A 19,607-nucleotide genomic window follows, 5' to 3' on the forward strand; every position below is an offset into this window, starting at 1 on the left:
TTCTCCTCCTATCTGTTTTGCTCTAACTCTATCTTCTGCCTCTGTTGTGGTCTGTGTGACAGATGACCCTCAGGTTTATTAACATTTAATTCCCTGGTATCTCTGGAGCCAGCTTTCAGAGCGTTATCTCTGCTGTTGGCTCTCTCCTGGGGTCCTTTGATGCCACGCTCCGCACTCCGGACCAGCGTGTTTTGATCCCAGCGTTTCAAAGGGACAGCCCTTCTTTGGCAGACATTATGCACTGAGTGTCAGCCAGTGCCTGTTTCTTCATTGTTTCCTTCTAAAGAGTTCGATTTGTTTTTGGGGAGTTTGCCGTCCCTAAGGGACATTGTTTCATGTTCACACAGACCAGACATTGAGGCCAAAACAGCCTCACATTTATGATTATTGTGCCAATTCAAACTCTGACTAGTTTCTCAAACTCTTTCAACATCTGTTTCTTTGTCATTGTTCTCTTAATTATGCATGAAGTGGGTGTCGACTCAGACTCCTGGGACCACTAAGGGCGGCATCCAAAGCCATCTCATTTGGGTCACAAACCATCAGAATTGTTAGGTTAGGGCATCAATGTCTCATTATGCTGTTTGGCGCAATGCAATAATTTTGTATATTTGGCTCCATAAATCTGTGCAGCCCAGTGCCCAATGGTCCACACTCCGGCACTGGTCCAAGCCCAGCAGTGGAGAACCACTGGTTTAGAAAACCATCACTCACACTCGGGCTGGCGTAGTGGTGAGACTAGATGAAAGGGCTTCCAGACGCTACCCCTCATGGGAGCGACACTAGTTCTCCCTGAAGGTACTGGTTAAAAGAGAGGATCGCTAAATCCTCTATCGTCTCCAGGCAGAACTTAAACCAACAAACAACCCCCGGCCTGTCTGAGACACATGGACAAGGATCTGCAACATGAACACCGTTGGGCAAACACTAATTAAATTATTATGCATTTTCATTATCGAAACACAATGTTTTTAGAAAATGTATTAGAAAAGTTATTAATTGTATTAATAGTGAGTTCCGTGCACTCAAAAGACAGTGCCAACAACAGTGTTATACCCCCACCTAGTAGCAGGGGACACGGGGGCTGACCTTAACTCCACCAATAACACCCGGACGATGACCGATGTTGAGTTCTCATTTGAAATTCAAATCCAGGTGGATAAAGTCCCTCGTCCTGCTGTTCAGCAAACCTGCTCTCTCACGCTCTCTCTCTCTCTCTCTCTCTCTCTCTCTCTCTCTCTCTCTCTCTCTTCATCCAAATAAAAGCATGTTTACAGTGAGAGAAGATGTCGACCAGCCGTCCAAACACTCCAAAGCCGTTCAGCCAATGCTCCTCTTTCTCCTGATCTCTCTCTTCCCCTTCTAAATATTTGGCTGTGAAATTATTTATTTTCCATTCATGCATGGATGATAAAATCTGTACATAGGGACTGCATAGTATAAAACAACAACCACAACAGAGTTTGGCAACACAGGAACACTTTAGCATCGACCAGCGCTGATGTTTCACACCAACACATGAAGACTGCTCTATACTAACGAGCCGCCGGGTCCAGGTGTAATAGATGAGATGAATAGATGCAGTCCAACGTAACGTTGACGAAGCACAGACAACAAAGCCCTCAGAGAGAAGGGCCCCTGAGTCGGGCCCCCGCTGGCTCTCCTCAGAGGTAAATGTCAGACCGCCGGGGGCTAAGCCCTTCTCCATGAATGGACAGACGAAACACAACGGCGCCCTGTGGTCCGACCGGCCCCCCGCCCGGGGGTCCCGAGTAACGCAGATGACGTCTCTGATCCCCTTTGTGGACCCGGACACCTGATCGCACGAGGGAGGGAACACAAACGCTGACCACCGCTGGTGCTTTGACCTGCAGCGCTGGAACCCCACCTCCTGATGTTAGGGTGGGGTCCCCCCTGATGTTAGGGTGGGGTCCCCCTGATGTTAGGTTGGGGCCCCCTCTGATGTTAGGGTGGGGTTCCCCATGATGTTAGGGTGGGGTCACAGTGGGTTCGCCCCTGCTATGACCGCTCTGTGAAAAGGGCCCCCCCTCTGCACTGAGCAGCTGGCTCAGTGCGCCACCACGGGCAGCGCCATGTCCTGGAAGGAGCGTGAGCCAGGGGGCTGGCAGGGGCCCTCAGGGGCCAGACGGCCAGGGGCCAGGTGTTCAGGGGCCAGGCATTCAGGAGCCAGACGTTCAGGGGCCAGGCCCTCAGGGACAAGCCGTTCAGGAGCCAGACATCCAGAGATCAGGCGGCCAGGGGCCAGGCTCTCCAGCGCGGGGCGGTCGGGCACGGGATTCGGCGCGGGGTTCGGCGCGGTGGCGGGCTCCACACGGAGGCGGCGGTGCTTGTGCCGCACAGCCACCAGCAGCTGCCTCTGGAAGCTCTGGCTCAACAGGATGTAGAGGAAGGGGTTGATGCAGCTGTTAGCGTAGCCCAGGCTGATGGCCACGTTGTAGGCATACACGAAGAGCGGCGTGGGCCGCTGCACGCCCAGGTGCACCAGCTGCAGCGTGTGGTACGGCGCCCAGCACAGGAAGAAGGCCAGGCAGATGGCCACCGCCAGGCGTGTCACCTTGCGGGTCCGCGCTCGGCGCCGGCGCTGGGGCAGCGGCGCCACCGTGGCCCACATGCTGTGGAGGATGCGGACGTACACGCCGCAGATGATGGCCAGCGGCAGCGCGAAGGCCAGGACGAACTGGTAGAGTGTGAACCAGGTGGTGTCGGTGGCGGGGCGGGGCAGCAGCAGGGCGCAGCCCACCGAGCCGTCCGGCAGCGGCATCAGGCCGGCGTACATCCACACGGGCGTAATAGACGCCAGCGAGAAGAGCCACACCAGGCCCACGGCAGCCCCGGCGGCGCGCGGCGTGCGCAGGTGGTTGAAGCGAATGGGGTGCACCGTGGCCAGGTAGCGGTCCAGGCTCATCACCGTCAGGATGTAGGTGCTCACCAGCTGGCTGTTGGAGTCCAGCGCCGTGATCACCGTGCACATGGTGCCGCCGAAGCACCACGAGCCGTTGCCCACCAGCTGGTGGATGAGGAAGGGCATGCCGAGCAGGAATAGGAGGTCCACCACGGACAGGCTGAACACGAAGATGTCAGGCACGGTCTGCTGTGCGCGGAAGCGGATCTTGTTCACGGTGGTACAGAGCACCACGGCGTTGCCGATGATCCCCAGGACGCAGATCAGACCAAACATGCTCGCCATCAGCACGTTGTTGTAGAAATGCCCGTTTGGTGCTGAAATCAGTTCGGAAAGAAATTTAATCAGAAACGTTTCAAAATAATGTAAATCAATCATTTAAATGAAACACATATCCAATAGTAGAGGTTCCTCTAATGATAGTATTTGTCCTATCCGGTAGAAATAGGTTTTAAGCTGCATACCTTCAAGACTCTTAGATGAATTCAGCGACGAGAAAGAAGAATTTGAAATGTTCCCAAAGTCCATCTTCAGTTCGGACTGGCGTGCAGAGAAACACTCCAAACGCGTCTGGTCATTCCGTCCACTCAATTACGCTCCAAACATTCCAGAACTAAACCGGGCCATCATCCCCCGAGCGCACAGACAACTAGTGTTGAAGGAGCAAAGAACAGATGAGACGCATTGCGTTCCCCTCCTCAGTGTGGTGCGTTCCCATAGAGCCGCGCGTCCGGTGTTCCAACAGGTGCGCATGGGCGCCGCGTCGCAAAGCTCCTCCATCAGCCTCTCCCACTCAGTGAATCATCATCAGGTACTCCACGCTGTTCGATGTCTATAACTGCTTTTTGAGACATCCGTGCGTCAACTTTAGTGTCGCTGTATGTCGTTTTCCTATATTGGAAAATCAATATTATTGCATTGAGTCTGCTTCTTCACATGGGACCTGCGCGGTTCACCATCACAATAGACATGAATGCAGGATTCCCATTACGGTCCGAGTCAGTCAGAACAGAACAGCAAATAAAACTTTTCTTGTAGTTTAAACTGTTTATACGGACGGATTGGATGCCTCTCAGGTCAGAGCCTATAATAACACCATGATAAATAACATTGGTCACAAAAAGTTGAAATAAGGACTAGACTGAATAAATAAAGGATCTAAAAAAACCTCAATAATCCATCATCCTTTCTTATCTTATCGCACCCGCAGATAGTGTTTCACATGGGTCACGATGCATCGCTAGATGTCGTCCTTTCCCCGCTGTCTTACGTTGCAGGCTGGACAGTCTGAGGTTTAAAACAGGTTTTCCCCACCTTTTTTGTTCCAAGGACCGGAATATTCATAAAAACATTTGGAAAACCCGTAGTCAATTTGAATGCCTTCATTTTAAGATGCATCACTTTTGAACAAAGGTTTTGTCTGTTTTTCAAGATTTTTTTTTGGTCAATCAATCAACGCAATGAAGTGCTTGAGTCTCAGGCTCCCTTCAACAATGCAAAAATATAAAAACAACAATTTATAAGAGAAACAAAAGAAAAGTCACCTAAGACAAAATAGTGCAAAGGAGCAATTTACAGTGCATTTACAGCTTACATTACAGTGTTTTAGTTGCATATTGATATATTTTATGGCCATGTGTTAGAGCAGGGGTCGGCAACCCTAGGCATTCCCTCCCAGTGCAAATATGTTTGATTAGTTACAGAAAGCAGTGTTCTGAAATGGGATAAATTAATAGTTTTTAAACCTATGTTGTGAGTAAAAGAGAAGAAAAATATTGTTGCAATGGGCCTGTATGCATCGCCTTCACAGCCTATTGCAAAGCTGTACATGTCTTGAAGATATTGATGCCGCTGGTTCTAACATTCTCGTATATTCTCGTTTTTTACATTTCTCAAAGTGCAAATATGTTTTTGAAAGAGTTTCTGAAAATGGTGTTTTAAGATGGGACATATGTAATTATAATTAGTAAGCCCATGTTGAAATTATAACAACCAAAAAAACATTAAAATGTTGATGCATGATTGTGGACTATATGGAAATAGTACAATTCCAGGTCTTCTGGAAATGTTTTTGGTCGCTGTGTCATAATTCAGCTTAATTTTTTATATATTGTTGCTTAAGGCACACTCATTAACGAGAAAAGGTCAAACTGGCACTGCATGTTAAAAAGGTTGCTGACCCCTGCGTTAGAGGAAATAAAATGACTCGGGTAACCTAAGACCTAAAAAAAAAACCTAAACAAAACCCGTTGGGTATCGCTGGGTTGGAGGACAGATGTGCGTGTGGGTTGGAGTTCTCAACAGTTGAACCCGGTCACCGGAGCAGCAGGAGCAGGAGCAGGAGGAAGAGGAGGAGAAGGAGGAGGATGGGAGCGCTGGACCATATGCCCAAAGAACCCTCACACCAGGATCAGCACTAAACATGGAGGCTACACACAGGAGACGCATGCACACACATTTGAAAAAGGAAGAATCAGAAAGTAAATATAGGTGGAGGCGACCTTAATGGGGTTTATGTGAAGACGACAGACCCCCCCCCCCCCACCATATCATATTGGATAATAAAAATATCTAATTGAGCATAATACATGGAGCAATTGTCAATGTGATATAAAAAATATGTGAATAATAATTTTGTGTTTGGTGCGGCAGCAGCCGTTCTAGATGTTTTTATTCAGCCACCAAACCTCCTCCCAGCAGAAGCCGTTGCAGAGTATTTTATTGTGAAACGAAAAGGAAGTCAGCCATAGAGACAGCAGCCGCCAATGTAGAGGCTTTTATTGTGAACGGAAGCGGAAGTCAGCCACCAAACCTCCGAGCAGCAGCAGCCGTTCTTGAGACTTTTATTGTGAAAGAAAGCGGATGTGCGAGCGGCCGGACCTCCTCCCAGCAGCAGCCACACTCAGAGGCTCCGAGTTCGGGCGAAAGCGATTTTTTAAGGCGTACGCACGGTTTCGTTAATCTTTTCGAGACACAACCGAAGCCCGGATAGCATCCCGCGGGCGTCGATCCAACAACGAGGCGGGATTCGAACACAGCATCTGTCCTGGCGCCGTTCCGCGGACCCGTAAGGTGAAGGTTTGTTTCTTCTGACGACGGAAGCTAAGCTAAGTGGAGGCTAGCAGCTAGCCCCTGACGTCTAGCCTCCACTTAGCTTAGCTTCCCTCTGGGGTTCAATATTCGGGGTTTGTGCAGAAGACGGGGTCTGGATCCACTGGTTTTACTGGTGAAATGGTGTTTCTAGGATGTGATGGTGGGGGACAGGGCTGAGATGGTTCGGGCTAGCCCTCATCCCACTGGTGTTACTGGGATGGGATGGTGGGGGGTAGCGCTGAGATGGTCCGGGCTAGCTCCTCACTGGTTTTACTGGTGAACTGGTGTAAATGGTGCGAGTGTGTGTGTGTGTGTGTGTGTGTGTGTGTGTGTGTGTGTGTGTGTGTGTGTGTGTGTGGGGGGGGGGTGACAGAGCTGGAATGGAGACAGAGCTGGAATGGACCAGGTCCCCATCTCACTGTACTTGGCGCAGTCCTGCTCCTAGCCAGATGAGAAGGCTTCCTGTGGACACTAGACTGATGTTATTTTAGTGTGTGTGTGTTGTTCTCAAACAGATGTGTTATGGCTTAATATTCGACCCATAACAATGAGAGGCTTCGTCATCCTGCCTGTCAATACATGTTAAGATAATTGAACCTTCGAACTGTCACTGTACTGCATTGAGAGGAGAGGGGGTCGCTCTATTAATATTGAATGGTATCATATATTCCAATCACCTAATCCACTACAAAAGTAGCCCTCTTGTTTACGCAATCAGCCCAATGCCATTAAAGCAGAGCTGCAGAACACCATTAGCTAAAGCGATGTGCTGGCCTCATCCACTTAAAGGGGGCCACTAAACCAATTAACGTGTTGGGTACCAGTGCTGACCAGCTGCCCGTCGACTGGCCGTTAGGGACCTGTCCATCAGGGATGGAGGTCACCTCACGGGCCAAGACAATACAGGCCAAGAGGCTTTAATTGTTTTCTTTTATTAGATTATGGGGTGATAGTAGCTCAGGAGGTAGAGCGGGTTGACTGGTAAACGTCCGGATGGTTGCTAGTTTAATCCCCGGCTCTTTAATCCCCGGAGTGTTGAGATGTCCCTGAGTGAGACGCCTCACCCTGACTGCTCCCGACGGACTGGCTGTCGTCCTGCGAGGCTGAAACCGCCGTCAGTGTGTGTAAATCGCTTTGGATAAAAGCGTCAGCAAAATCCCCTCAATGTAAATGTAGATTGTTTGACTCATGAGCAGCAGCCGGCTGGATGTTTGTCTGAAGTGTAGTTTTGTTTTGCAGGTGCGTCCCCTTGACTTGTATGTGAGGCCTCAGTCCTGAGACAAGGGGTCCTAGTCGAGGAGGAAGGAGCGACTCGGAGTGGAATAGCCGACCACAGCTCTGTGGATGTATATTTTTTCGTATTTTTGAGCCCAGACGCCTGCATCTACGACCTCAACCATACGGGTTCCTACCTGCACCGGACGACCATGGAGGCCATCGCCAAATATGATTTCAAAGCAACCGCGGATGACGAGCTCAGCTTTAAACGAGGGGAGGTGCTCAAGGTAAACGCCATGTTTGTGTTTAAATGAAGTGTCACAACTCTGTCCCGGACCCTGGATACAGAAGCCAGGGACATGACTCTGAACGACATGTATGGCATTGATAGTATCACCACCCAGCACGATTTCAGCCTATCAGAGTAGTGGGTTGTTTTGTTATTTTGATTGGGAAACTGTCCCATCCTTCTATTAACACTTCTGTCTGAAGGTAATGGAAACTAACTACTGTGTGAAACTGATCAGGCTGTATTCAGGGAATATTGGGCAGCCATCCCAAACTAACTGCATGATGGGTAGAACCAGGAAATAAATCCACATGCGACACTATTCTAGGACTATTTCAGTCATTTCAGTTTCATGAACCTTTGATTCCAAACGCTGACGTTTTTCTCTTTGGGGGAAAAGATAATCTGCTTGATTTCAGATTCTATCTCTTCATCTTATCCTCCGTGAGGAGATTGCACAATATTAGAGCGTACAGTGACTTTTACTGAGTTAAGGATTTAAATGCAATCTTAATAATCCCCCCCCCCCCCCCCCCCCTGCTTAGTGTGTGTGTGTGTGTGTGTGTGTGTGTGTGTGTGTGTGTGTGTGTGTGTGTGTGTGTGTGTGTGTGTGTGTGTGTGTGTGTGTGTGTGTGTGTGTGTGTGTGTGTGTGTGTGTGTGTGTGTGTAGTTAAATATTTATTTCCTCTGTGTTTCAAGGAAACGTGTGTGCTAGCGAGAGACTTTGTTCTCGTATAAATCAGCCTTTGATGCCGCCTCACTTTAGAGATTAGATTATTTTTTTTCTGAGCTTTTTTTAGGTCACTTCTCCTTATGTTGAAGAGTCTGGCTTGGGGCGGACGTAATACCCAGAGAGGACTCTGATAGCTGCGGGCTGCAACTATCTGAAAAGCTCTTTTGTCAAGGCGGGTTATGGAAGCAGCTCTGAGTGTGTCTCCCTGCTCTGACCTGTAGTCCTGATGTGGAAGTATATATGGAAGTGGGATGCCACGCCTTGTGTTATTAACATAACCGACACTCGTTCATCAGGCATTAACTATTAACGGATAGTAATGAATGTGCTATAAAAGAGGAGCAGCATTTTTCATTGGTGGCCTTAATAAATACTTTCAAATTGCAAGTTGCTGATAATCTTTGTTTCCGAAGGTCTATTTCAATAGCACTTGAAAGAACGTGGTTATGAATTAGCATATCACAGGCCAACAGGCTTTTGGATAGTTTAAAGCAGTGGTCCTCAAAGTGGGAGGCGAAGAGGTACTGCAGGTGGTGCAGGGAGGATAGTGAGGGGGGAAAACCAAGCACATATGGACCAATAAATTGTCAATATGACTGCCTGATTCAATTTGAGAACTACTGGTTTAAAGTTCTTCCAGTTACAACCAGTCTCTACAGCTCTGTGGGTCTGGACGTTTCTCTAGGTTGAACAAAGTCCAAGCCAGTGTTGGGAATCCCCCTCTAGAACATTATCTCAGTTCAAAGGAAAGAAGCAGAAGCTACCACTTGCTTTAAGTGTGTACGTCGACGGCTTGAAGATGCCTTCAGAGAACAAGGTTGTCATCATTTTCAGCCTTGCTGATCTAAGGTAACGGCCATCGTAATTGCTCAGTAACGCGAACAACCTAACTGGGTACTACACTACAAACAAAACTTTAAGAGTCATTCGAAGTCACTAATGAAGGATATTTTGGTTATTTTAGTATTTTTGGCCAGCCTTATTAATTGTACATTTGCAACAGTAGCAAAAATGACGACCAAGCGCAAGGATTTACTGTAAAATGAAGTTTCTTTCAGCAATTAAATAATTATCGGTCAAATATGATGTTGATTAATTGTAAATTGTTAAAATCCCTACTAGCAAGGAAGGATTATGGGATTTATGTCAAACATTGTTAAATAATTACTTGAAACTTCTCAATTAAATTCTGTTTAACAAGGGGGTCTGGATGTTTCATCGAAATAACTTAATATCAGTCTCTCCTGTAAAAAAGTATTTTCCAAACAGTTCAAATGCTCCCGAAATGTATTACAGTTTCAGAATAAAGCCCTTGTTAAGAAGGTTAATTTCCTTCACTGATGTAGTTTCACTAAAAGAAACCAACACAAGGTGCACAAGAGTTCTGCCCAGGCTGGTAGCAGCAGTGACTGTAAGCGTGCCCTTAATGGATCCAGGAAGCTTGGGTGAACACTCCATTGAGCTTAGAACAAGAGGCAGGACAGGAACACTCTTTATCACTCTCCACTGTTGAGATTATCTCCATCCCTCTGTTTGGCGGCCCTTCTCCTCTGGGTATACTATCCATCGCTGGCAGTTTGTGAAAGGCTTGTCTCGTGTGAGTGGATCAGACTGCGTGGTACACCAGCACGCCCCAGCCGGAGTCCCAGTCAGCTGCTGCATCCATGTTAATGAGAGACCCAGGACACGAGAACAAGCAGTGGTGGTGGTTGTGGTGGGAGCTTCAGTCCTCAAAGAACTCAAACCCACAAACCCTGACATGAATCCCCTGGACAGGCTGACGAGGTTCAGACAGCACACTCCCTCTGTTGAGGCCCAGGAGCCTGGGTAGGGATGGGGCCCCATCGAGGTCAGAGCACCATGGAGGTCAGAGCACCATGTGGGTGTTGAAATGTGTTCACACGTGTATGTGTGTTTACCAAGAAGTTACGCACACACAGGAACCCCCCCATTGGAACACATGTCCTTGTTTTACCGTGTGTAGTAGGAGCTCAACACAGACAGTTTTCAACACATTTCATACAGTCCTTCTAGTTGCAGAGTTTGCTCGTGCTAGGCTAGCGCAAGTCAACGGGCAATGCTAGCCTGCTATTAAAAACAGTCTTACCCACTCCACAGTACACCCGAGGTAAATCATTTATAACGCCAGACTATAGATTTAAATGTCTGTGTTGATAGAATAATGTTAGAAATAAAACTAACCTTGCATCGCATGAATCATCGAGGGACTACTTTCTCAGCAGAAGCGGAATTTTACTATGCGCTGGTTAGGTTTGTAACCGAATCACGACAGAAGAACGTAAACAGAGAAGCGTGGGACAGAAGCGCAATTGAACGACTAGGCAACATGATGGTTCAGTGTGCTTTTAGAAATTGTAGAAATAAACGGTACAGATGGGCACCACAAAGTTTCCACCAATTTCCAGTGCGAGATCTAGAAAGGACTCAACTGTGGCTTGTTGCTGCTGGCTTGGACATCAAAACACCGGCTCGTACATGTACGGTTCGTTGGATACAACAAATTCCTCATAATCGTCTTCAAAAGCGGATGCATCGCAAACTCCTCCAAACGTGGGCATATCTTGTTAATTGAATACGCTTATAGAATTCCTTTGTTCACTGTACTCTGCGTTTGTAGCAATGACAGCGGCAGGTAACCTAGGTATCAGTCCGCCGCTGCCGTAGCCTACGTACAGGAATATAAACACTGCTGCTGAGACCCCGCAATTCCCTCAAAATGCAATGCAATGCAAGGTTGGTTTTATTTCTAACATTATTCTATAATCAGACATTTAGATTAATAGTCTGTCGTTATAATTGATTTACCTCGGGTGTAATGTGGAGTGGGTAAGACTGTTTTTAATAGCAGGCTAGCATTGCCTGTTGACTTGCGCTAGCCTAGCACGAGCAAACTCTGCAACAAGAAGGACTGTATGAAATGTGTTAAACTGTCTCCAGTGATATAGAATACCAATGCTAACTTGGGAATCAGGCCCTATGTCCAAAATTCCGAACTACCCCTTTAAACATCCAATAATCCACTACACCCCCCATCCCGCTGCGTATTGTTAAAGTTGTAATGTTGTGTTGATTGATGACCGATTTCCAAGATCATTTGAGAACGAGGGAGGGGTTGAGTCTGACTGAACGAACAAATGATTCTGAACGACTCTTCTTGGCGAACTGAATCAAGGTAAATAATCATTGAATCCATCACTAGTCGGAAGAACGAGTCAATAGTTCAGAGACGTTTACGCACGCTCTATATTTAATCGCTAGGACCCTCCCCCTCAATACATTAGCCGCTAACAGTTGCCATCCATATCCTTCTCGCATTCATTGGCCTGCTACAAATTTCGGATTCGTTGACGCGCCCCTTCCCCGTTTAACGTGTACAAAATAAAAAAGGGCAAATTTACTGGTCGCACATGTGCGACCAGATGTAAAATTCAGCGCAGAATCTCACATTTTGGTCCCAAAATGTGACCATTTGGGGTTGCAGTCTGGAGCACTGTATTATCAGTCACGGTATGGCTGTACAAGGTGAAACTACGCATACACTTTTCCTGGAACTGGACTGTAAGGCTATTTGGTAAAATGTCTTTCAGAGATTCAGAGCGGCTAGATTCCGATTTATTTAGATGGCGCTGGAATGGCTTGCATCCGTTTGTATCTATTGTAGGGCTGCAACTAACGATTATTTTAATAATGGATTAATCGGTCGATTATTTTTTCGATTAATCGATGAGTCTGATAAAAAAAACATTTGTTATTACCGCATCTTTATTCAAAAACTGAACCTTACTTCAAATTCACAGTGCAGGCTGAAGTGTAAAAACACCAGGTTATTGCTCCAATGTCCCGGAACTATTAAAAGTAATATTAAATGATAAAAAAAAAAAAATGGGATAGCACAAAAAAAACATACAATGTATGATACACATTTATAAATATACAGTATATAAGGGATGTCCATGGTTAACCGATAAATACTAACGGTTAAAAAGAGATTAAATCATCTTAATTTCTCTCAGATGACAGATCCTTTTTCCAGAAAACTGTCCATTTTGGAAAACTTTTTTTCTGTAAGGGCTAGAACTCCAAATCTCAGATATGTATGACCCTGGGAAATGTGCGTACACATTTTGGCATCTGTAGCTAGCTATCTTGAAAAGGCGGGAAAAGGGGCGTGACCTCCAGCATCAAGGTAAATGTGCATAAGAAAAGGGGCGTGACCTCCAACAGTAAGGTAAATGTGCATAAGACGGGTTCGTTTCTGGTCCCCATTTTTGGTGGGATGGAGGTGTAAATTTGTGCGTTAAAGGTGACACATTATGGTGTTTCCCCAACAAGTAAACATAGTATTTGAGTTCCAGAAAACATGTTTTTTAAGCTGTTTGCTGGAAATAGCTTTTAGGAAAAAATATATCGTCTATCGCTATACCCCTCTGTTTCAGTCCCTTCAGAATGCACTGTTTCTGCTGTCTATAGCATTGATGCAAATAAGCTGCTGCCCATTGACCAATGAGCTCTCAGACTGAACCACAGCATGGAGGAGAAGGGATTGTTGCCGTTTGACTCCTGGAGCTCTATATCTATATAATATAACATAATAATAATATTATATACAGGTATTTATATAATCTAATATCACGGCCAAAAGCTATGTGCGCCTCGGATGATATTATAATAATAAAGACTGTCTGACGTCTCTGGTACTTCCACAAGTTTTTTTTTTTGTTTTGCATTTGAACACATACTGAGCCTACCTGAACACATCACATTTGGCACTGTTTGCGACTTTTTTTTTAAGCTAACTAGCTCCATATCCTGTCGGTTTTAACATGCTTCTTTCATGAACCATGAACCCATGGATATATATATTAACTAGATGCCCTACGACGGCGTCTAGAACGTCACCATCAATTTTCAACCGAATTACAAACGGTTTGGTTTATTACAAACGTTATTAACGTGGTTATGATATTTTAGGACATTATTCTATTTTTCATTATTCTATCAAAAGTATGCAATGTCATAACTACATCTCTGATGGTTATAACAAACCAAACCGTTTGAAAATCGGTTGAAAATTTAGCAAGTTATGGTTATTTAAAAAGTACATGTACCACTACCAACACAATGTTATGGCTGAGCAGCTTACTGTGGTAAGATGGCCGCCAGTGGCGACGTTCGACTCCTTTGGCCAGCGGCGAGGACGAGGCATCTAGTTAATATAGATATCTATGCATGAACCAACCTGTCGGCGGCTGGCTGTAAACTAAACAGTGCCGCGCCTACGAGTGACGTATCAAATCGCGCGACTGAACGAATCGATGACCAAATTCGTTGCCAACGCTTTTAGTAATGGATTTTTATCGATTTTATGGATTTGTTGTTGCAGCCCTAATCTATTGTTTGTAATTTAGCTTCAGAGCTCATTCATTTGTCGGACCCAAACGTTTGAAGGCCACGGTTGAAGAAGACTCCAGTGCCAAGTCCTGTAGTCTTAGCTTTAGCTTCATGTTGGTCGTCAACCCTTTCCTCCTGACACACAGTGGTCTTGGATCGGGCCTGCTGCAGATTAGATTAGTTTTATCAAACCTTTTCATCTGATGTTTTGACGAAAGCATGACTCAGAGTACCATACAGGGGATTGTCTGCTAATTTATTTCCCACTCTGAACTTTGAGTGAAAGGGTTGATGATGAGAGGTGGACAGAGGGCTCCTGTTTATCCACGTCTATCCAAAGGCCTTTCAGAAAGCTTTCAGCCCAAGCTCTGAGCTGAGGCTGGTCGGGCCGGAGGTGGACCAGAGGCCATTAGGCTGATGACGGTCCCAGACCAGGCCCAGAGAAGATGCTTCACACTACAGATCACCAGGAATGGTGTGCAATGATTATTCACGGCTGGTTCACACTGTTGGAGTTGTTGGGTGAAAAAGTTTAATCTGGGGTCATTTTACATTCAATTGAATGTGTAATGGAAGGAATTCTGAGCCACTAGATGCATGTTTTATATTTCTATATAAAAAATTTATGATATTAGCCGCCTGATACTTTATTTAAATACTTTATTTAATTGAGTTTTTAAATCAGTTCTTTGTCCTTGCTGATATCTTTCTCTGTGACCTGTGAACACGTTCCCTCTCCATCAGTAAAGTGATCTGACACTAGGCCTTAAACATCCACCCTGTGCCTCAGTGTCTCTCCACGGTACGTCGGGCCAGATGTGGGCGGATGATAAGGGCGTCGATGATAGAGATGGTGATCTGAGGTGGTGTGGAGTTAACCACGAGCACAGTTTCACATTGTGTCATATGATTTCCATAATGCCACAGATGGGCCAAATGGGGAAGGTGTGAGCCTGTCTTGGGGTTTTTAGTTTAGGAAATGCAAAATGCTGATCTCATTTGAATACCCAGTTTGTAAAAGCCTGTGTTTGCAATTTTAAAAATATGCGCCTCTGTGAATCATCTGCAGAGTAGACGGCTCCCCTTAACACCAACTCTGTAGATGGGGAGGAGAACATTTGAATTGGCCTTTCTCTGAAACATTGAAGGGCTTTGGGGTGCTGCCGCTGTTGGTGGGAATCTGCTGTTGTCACGGTGAACACGAGTGCTCTGGTGAACACCGGTGTAACGGGGGAACACGTTAATCCTTCTGTACGGGCCACACCAGGGAGCCCTCCTCTCTGGGCCCCAGTCCTTGTCACTCCGGTCTCTCATGTTGTGCAGCAGCCACCCCACTCCCTTCAATAATGGCGCGTTTCCACTAGGGCTGAACGATCTATCGTTTTCGACCGAAAATCGCGATATCAAGCATTACGATTATGGGATCGTCAAAGCTGCAGTTTTTTTTTTTTATTTTTTTTTTTTATATATATATTTTACAAAAGTGCAATTATTTTGATGCTGATGAGCCATTGAAGCAAGTTTACTTAAGAAAGAGGGCTCCCTTTTTATTTGACTTTTTTGGTTGTTGTTTCTTAGGTACTTGAATAAACAGTCTTGCATTTGAAATCTGTTGCCAGCAGTTTTCATTATTGCATTACCTTAATGGAATTAATTGGTTATATTCATTTATACTGAAACTTGATTTAAAGAAAATAAATCGTGGTTGAAATCGAAACCGCAATCTCTACCAGAAAAATCGCAATTTCAATTTTTTCTTAAAATCGTTCAGCCCTAGTTTCCACTGCAGGCTGTGGTATGGTTTGGTTCGCAAAGGTTGGGTACGGATTGCGTTTCCACCGTCAAAAGTGGGCGTGAGCCGTACTCTGTTTGCCCTCGTCTTCAGTACTCCTCCGTTGGGGTACTGAGACGGGGTACTGAAATCCGTTGATTTGTCGACAGAATCGTCACTTCCGGGCAACGTGGGGATAAAAAACAAACAGTAGCCTCGAGGTATTATTCTTTACAATGAACATGTCGCGTAAAACGCTTGCTTTGGCGAACAAGGAGGTGGAGACGTTCCTCTGCATTCTTGGGGAGGAAGACGTGCGTTCAACTTTTCCATTGTTTTTATTGAGCAGGCTACACTGTCGCGCTGCTATGATGTCACGATGATTACGTAGCTGCCGCGGCGATCGACATCCGGCCTACCATAAAGGGTACTGTCGGCGGTGGAAACGCGACCTCGGAACTGAGCTGGGCTATACCGCCCCCTCCCTACCGGACTGAGGCAAACCGTACCGCACCCTGCAGTTGAAACGCGGCATAAGTGAACATGACCTCTCGCTGACACGCGGAGCCTCTCCCCAACAGGTCTCTGATCCCCTCCTGTCTTTATATTGATGTGTTAGGATTCATTTTGTTGTGTTTTGTAGGGCTCTCAAATAATGGAAATGATAATGCGATAATGATGGATCATTTTATACAATATGAAATTAGCAGAATATTGTTGTGTTCTAACACTCTTTGACGGTCGGAGCTGACCCCTCTTAGTCAGTGGTGGAGCTCTCAGCCGACATCGCTTTGAGTTACTGGAGTAATCACAATGTTTGTGATTATAACCATGTGCTTTGTTATCTCCCAGAGGGCTCGTTGTTGAAGGTAAAGTAGGTTAGTTATTTTAGTCGGCAAACCATAAGGCCCGGCCTGTGTTGAGTTCCCTAGTGGTCAAGAAGTTTTCTTAAAATGTCAGCTGGGAAGATCCCGACATCCAAACTGAAAGTGAACTGATTAATTCAAGAACTACACGTCTCAAAGCAGCTTCTGTGGTCTGAATAGATCCGTCTCCCTCTGTCTCTGTCTGTGAGCAGCGGTGTTGACGCAGAATCCTCAGGCTGTGTTCCAATCAGTTCCAGCCCCTCCTACACTCACCCTCCCCATTTAGTGAAACAGCTCTGCATTCAGAAGGGAGAATCATCAGACAACCTTTAACGCAGATGCTATCTCTAACCAGTGTGTTATGCTTGTTTTCCACCGGGGACGTACACGCCGCGGAACGGCTGCAAACTCTGCCCTGCGTCAATTTCCACCGGGCGCGTAACGGCAGCGTAGTGCTGCCTTGCGAGCCAGCTGTATTCATGCGAGATCACGCGATAATCCTAAACCTAATGTACTCACCTTCCACTCCCAAAACGACTGCAATTAAATGCCAGGCTTTGTCCTTTCTGACATTGTCCTTATAAAAAGGATGATTTATTTCATAAATTATTTTTTGTTGCTCCACTTCGACAATCAGTCTCTCATCGTTCATGTTGCCGACCCTCTGAGACCCTTTACTTTGATTGACTGCTGACCTGGTTCCACCGGTCATGATGTAATGTTGACGTAATGTTGATGTGATGTTGTGATAGGCTACATGAGCTGAGTATTGTGTTTTATTTTGAAAAGTGACCGGATGCTCTATGGCTTTTACTTTTTCACTTCCTGCCCGGCTCGATCGGCTCTGTTGAAATTGACGCGGTTCAGCAACGGCTCGCGTCTCCTTGGAACATTTTCTTGTTGACCATTTTGTGTATTTTTTTAAGGCGAAATTTGAAGTTCTCAGTTACAAAGTTTTCTTTGGGAGAGACATGCTGAATAAATACATGTTTGAATATTGGTGGTTTCAATATTGATCAAAATAATAGGGATTATGGGTTCGCCCCTAATCGAGCAGCCCTACTTTCAACGCAAATTAAACTATCGATATTGACGATAGCGTCTCGTTCCATACCTCGTTCGAAAAAATATCAATATATTTCAAATATCGTTATATCGCCCAGCCCTATGGGAATGAATCACAAAGTGTTTGTGTGTGAAGATCCTGTTATTCAGCAGTCCTGATTTCTGTATCAGTGCATTATGACAGAGTTGTGTGTAGTGTCATGTTCTGAGGGGATTACCAGCAGAGCCGTTCACTCTAACCACCTTCTGTGTAGAACCCCAGGCTGGCTGAGGCTAAAGGCTGGCACCGAGCACCCGGCCCTGTGTGTTTGTGCACATGTGCCTCAGCAGGCGCGAGTGCTACCCGTCTGTCACTTCCTGTTTGCTGTGTGGACCTCCCCTGGCAGCTTCCTGTCTCTCCCTAGTAGGGGGTTCCAGCGACCCAGAGCGCTTAGAGGTTTCCCGTTTGGCAGGCCTCTCTCCTGTGGACGCGTTCCTGTTGAGAACCGCTCAGCGGGTTGTAGCGGGACTGTGGTGGAGGGGTTGAGCAAGAACACGGTGGAGCTTAGCAATGACTTCTTGTTCTGCTTCCTACCTATGTGGTCTCTCTCTTCCTCTTTTGTCTCTCTGCCTCGCATTCCCTCCCTCTCTTTGCCTGTCTCTCTTCCTCTCTCTCTCTGTCTCTGTCTCTCTCTGTGTGTAACCTGACCCCAGCCGCTCAGCCCCTCCTCCAGATCAGGGACCTCTCATGCTCTTCCGCCCTCGTTTTGTCTTCTAAAGCTTCCTGTTCTTTGATTAACTGCTCCCTCCCGTCTGTTGGCGCCCGCTTATCGCTACACTGCTATCGATCCTGCCCACCCACTGACTCACCAATGAGAGAGACGGAGGGAGAGGGAGAGAGAGGGAGACTTGAGCCAATCCTCTACAATTTAAGCAAGAAAAATCCTTCAGAATTGTCTCCAAAAATATGAAACTCGACAACACTAACAATTCCCAATAACATGTGTCTAATGGCTACAGATGAGCTTTCTGTTGGCGGTCTACTCTGTTCACTGTCGTATTGTAAGGATGTCAGGCCGTAGTGTTTCCCTTTGATGTTTGTTTGTGCGTGTTATAGATAAGGACGTCGTGACACTGACTAGAATGAACTTCTGATGCAACATCTTCTCAGAAAACCTATTTTAAATCCATCTGCTCACTCGGCCAGCGGACGCGAATGCGGATGTGAAACTGTCGGAAGACAACGTCCCGTGACAGATCGTGTCTACTTCCTCTGGTTAGAGGTCTGTTTCTGGCTCTTTGAGGCAGTCCACTTCTGCCTGGATTTGCGTTAAAAAAGTGCAACGGGCCCAGCAGACGGAACAGAATGAGAGTTAGGAAATATGAGGCCTACATGAAACAAAGGAAACATTATTGTTTGTTATGGTTATTGTTTAGGGTAGGGCACTTCTGTCATTGTGCTATTGTGTGTTATTGTTGACCAAAGGCAGCTCTGTCGAGAGCAGGGCTGCTGCCCAGCGGCCTTTGAGCAAGGCTTTTCTGCAGGCTCAACGCCAGACACGAATTCGGACCGGCCCGCGTCTTCAGTCCCATTCAGACGGCCGTAACTCGGATTTTGAATATCTGTAGGTTGGCTGTGTGATTGGTGGGAAGGGTTTAACTCCCAGTTTAACTCGCTAATAACTCCCAATCCCTCCCTCCCAATATGATGTTATTGATGACATAATTGAGAGGAGGATCAGCACTGAGGGGATATATCCAGGAAGGCCCCTTAGTTAATGCTGCTGTGTTAAAACCGTACTGTCAAAATATGCAACGTACTGTCAACACATTTGTCCTATATTACCAATCAATCATTATCCTTTATTTAACCAGGTAAAAATGTATTGAGATTAAAATCTCTTTAATATGAAAGATGTTATATAATTGTCTTAGTACTAATCATCTTGTCATAGAGGGCGATAAACTAAATTAAATTCTTAGTCTATTCATTTTTACTTTGACGTTGTTGACCTGCTAGTCTGACCTCAGAGTGCCCTTAGGGTTTCACACCCAAAAAGGGTTTAGTGTGTTAAGGAAATTACAATAATGTTCATTTTAATAACCGAATCAAACAGGATATAGAGTCTGCTTTCGGCAAGATCCCAGAGTTGGTAAGTGCAGATGAGGGCAAGGTTAATGCGTGCACTCAGATAAACTCCCTCCTTCATAAGTTGTGTGCTTTGAGAAGTATTTCCTTCACCTGTGGTGTTGCTTCA

At 46.0% G+C, this 19,607-nt stretch overlaps 2 protein-coding genes across 3 annotated transcripts in view; one reads left to right on the forward strand and one right to left on the reverse strand.

The window, feature by feature from the left end:
- Nucleotides 1-2,068: 2,068 nt before the first annotated feature.
- On the reverse strand, nucleotides 2,069-3,450 carry LOC130402185 (melanin-concentrating hormone receptor 1-like). The gene is made up of 2 exons (XM_056606320.1): nucleotides 3,388-3,450; nucleotides 2,069-3,240 (listed from the first exon to the last, which is right to left on the reverse strand). Exon 2 carries the CDS (start codon nucleotides 3,206-3,208, stop codon nucleotides 2,069-2,071), a length of 1,140 nt encoding a protein of 379 aa, XP_056462295.1. The 5' UTR covers nucleotides 3,209-3,240; nucleotides 3,388-3,450.
- A 2,320-nt stretch (nucleotides 3,451-5,770) lies between these two features.
- LOC130376227 (growth factor receptor-bound protein 2) overlaps nucleotides 5,771-19,607 on the forward strand; it is a 57,376-nt gene continuing 43,539 nt past the window's right edge. The window contains exons 1-2 of one of the 2 annotated variants that reach the window (XM_056583459.1): nucleotides 5,771-5,990; nucleotides 7,256-7,521. In XM_056583459.1, the coding sequence (XP_056439434.1) occupies nucleotides 7,444-7,521 (78 nt within the window). In that variant the 5' untranslated portion in view covers nucleotides 5,771-5,990; nucleotides 7,256-7,443. Of the gene's footprint in view, nucleotides 5,996-7,255; nucleotides 7,522-19,607 lie in introns of both variants that reach the window. The other variant, XM_056583451.1, reaches the window with a different exon arrangement.

Source organism: Gadus chalcogrammus, chromosome 2 (assembly GCF_026213295.1).
Source record: "Gadus chalcogrammus isolate NIFS_2021 chromosome 2, NIFS_Gcha_1.0, whole genome shotgun sequence".
Taxonomy (NCBI): domain Eukaryota; kingdom Metazoa; phylum Chordata; class Actinopteri; order Gadiformes; family Gadidae; genus Gadus; species Gadus chalcogrammus.

Coding starts and splice junctions, on each gene's coding strand:
- LOC130402185 (XM_056606320.1), bottom strand. CDS start 3,208: ATGGCGAGCATGTTTGGTCTGATCTGCGTCCTGGGGATCATCGGCAAC.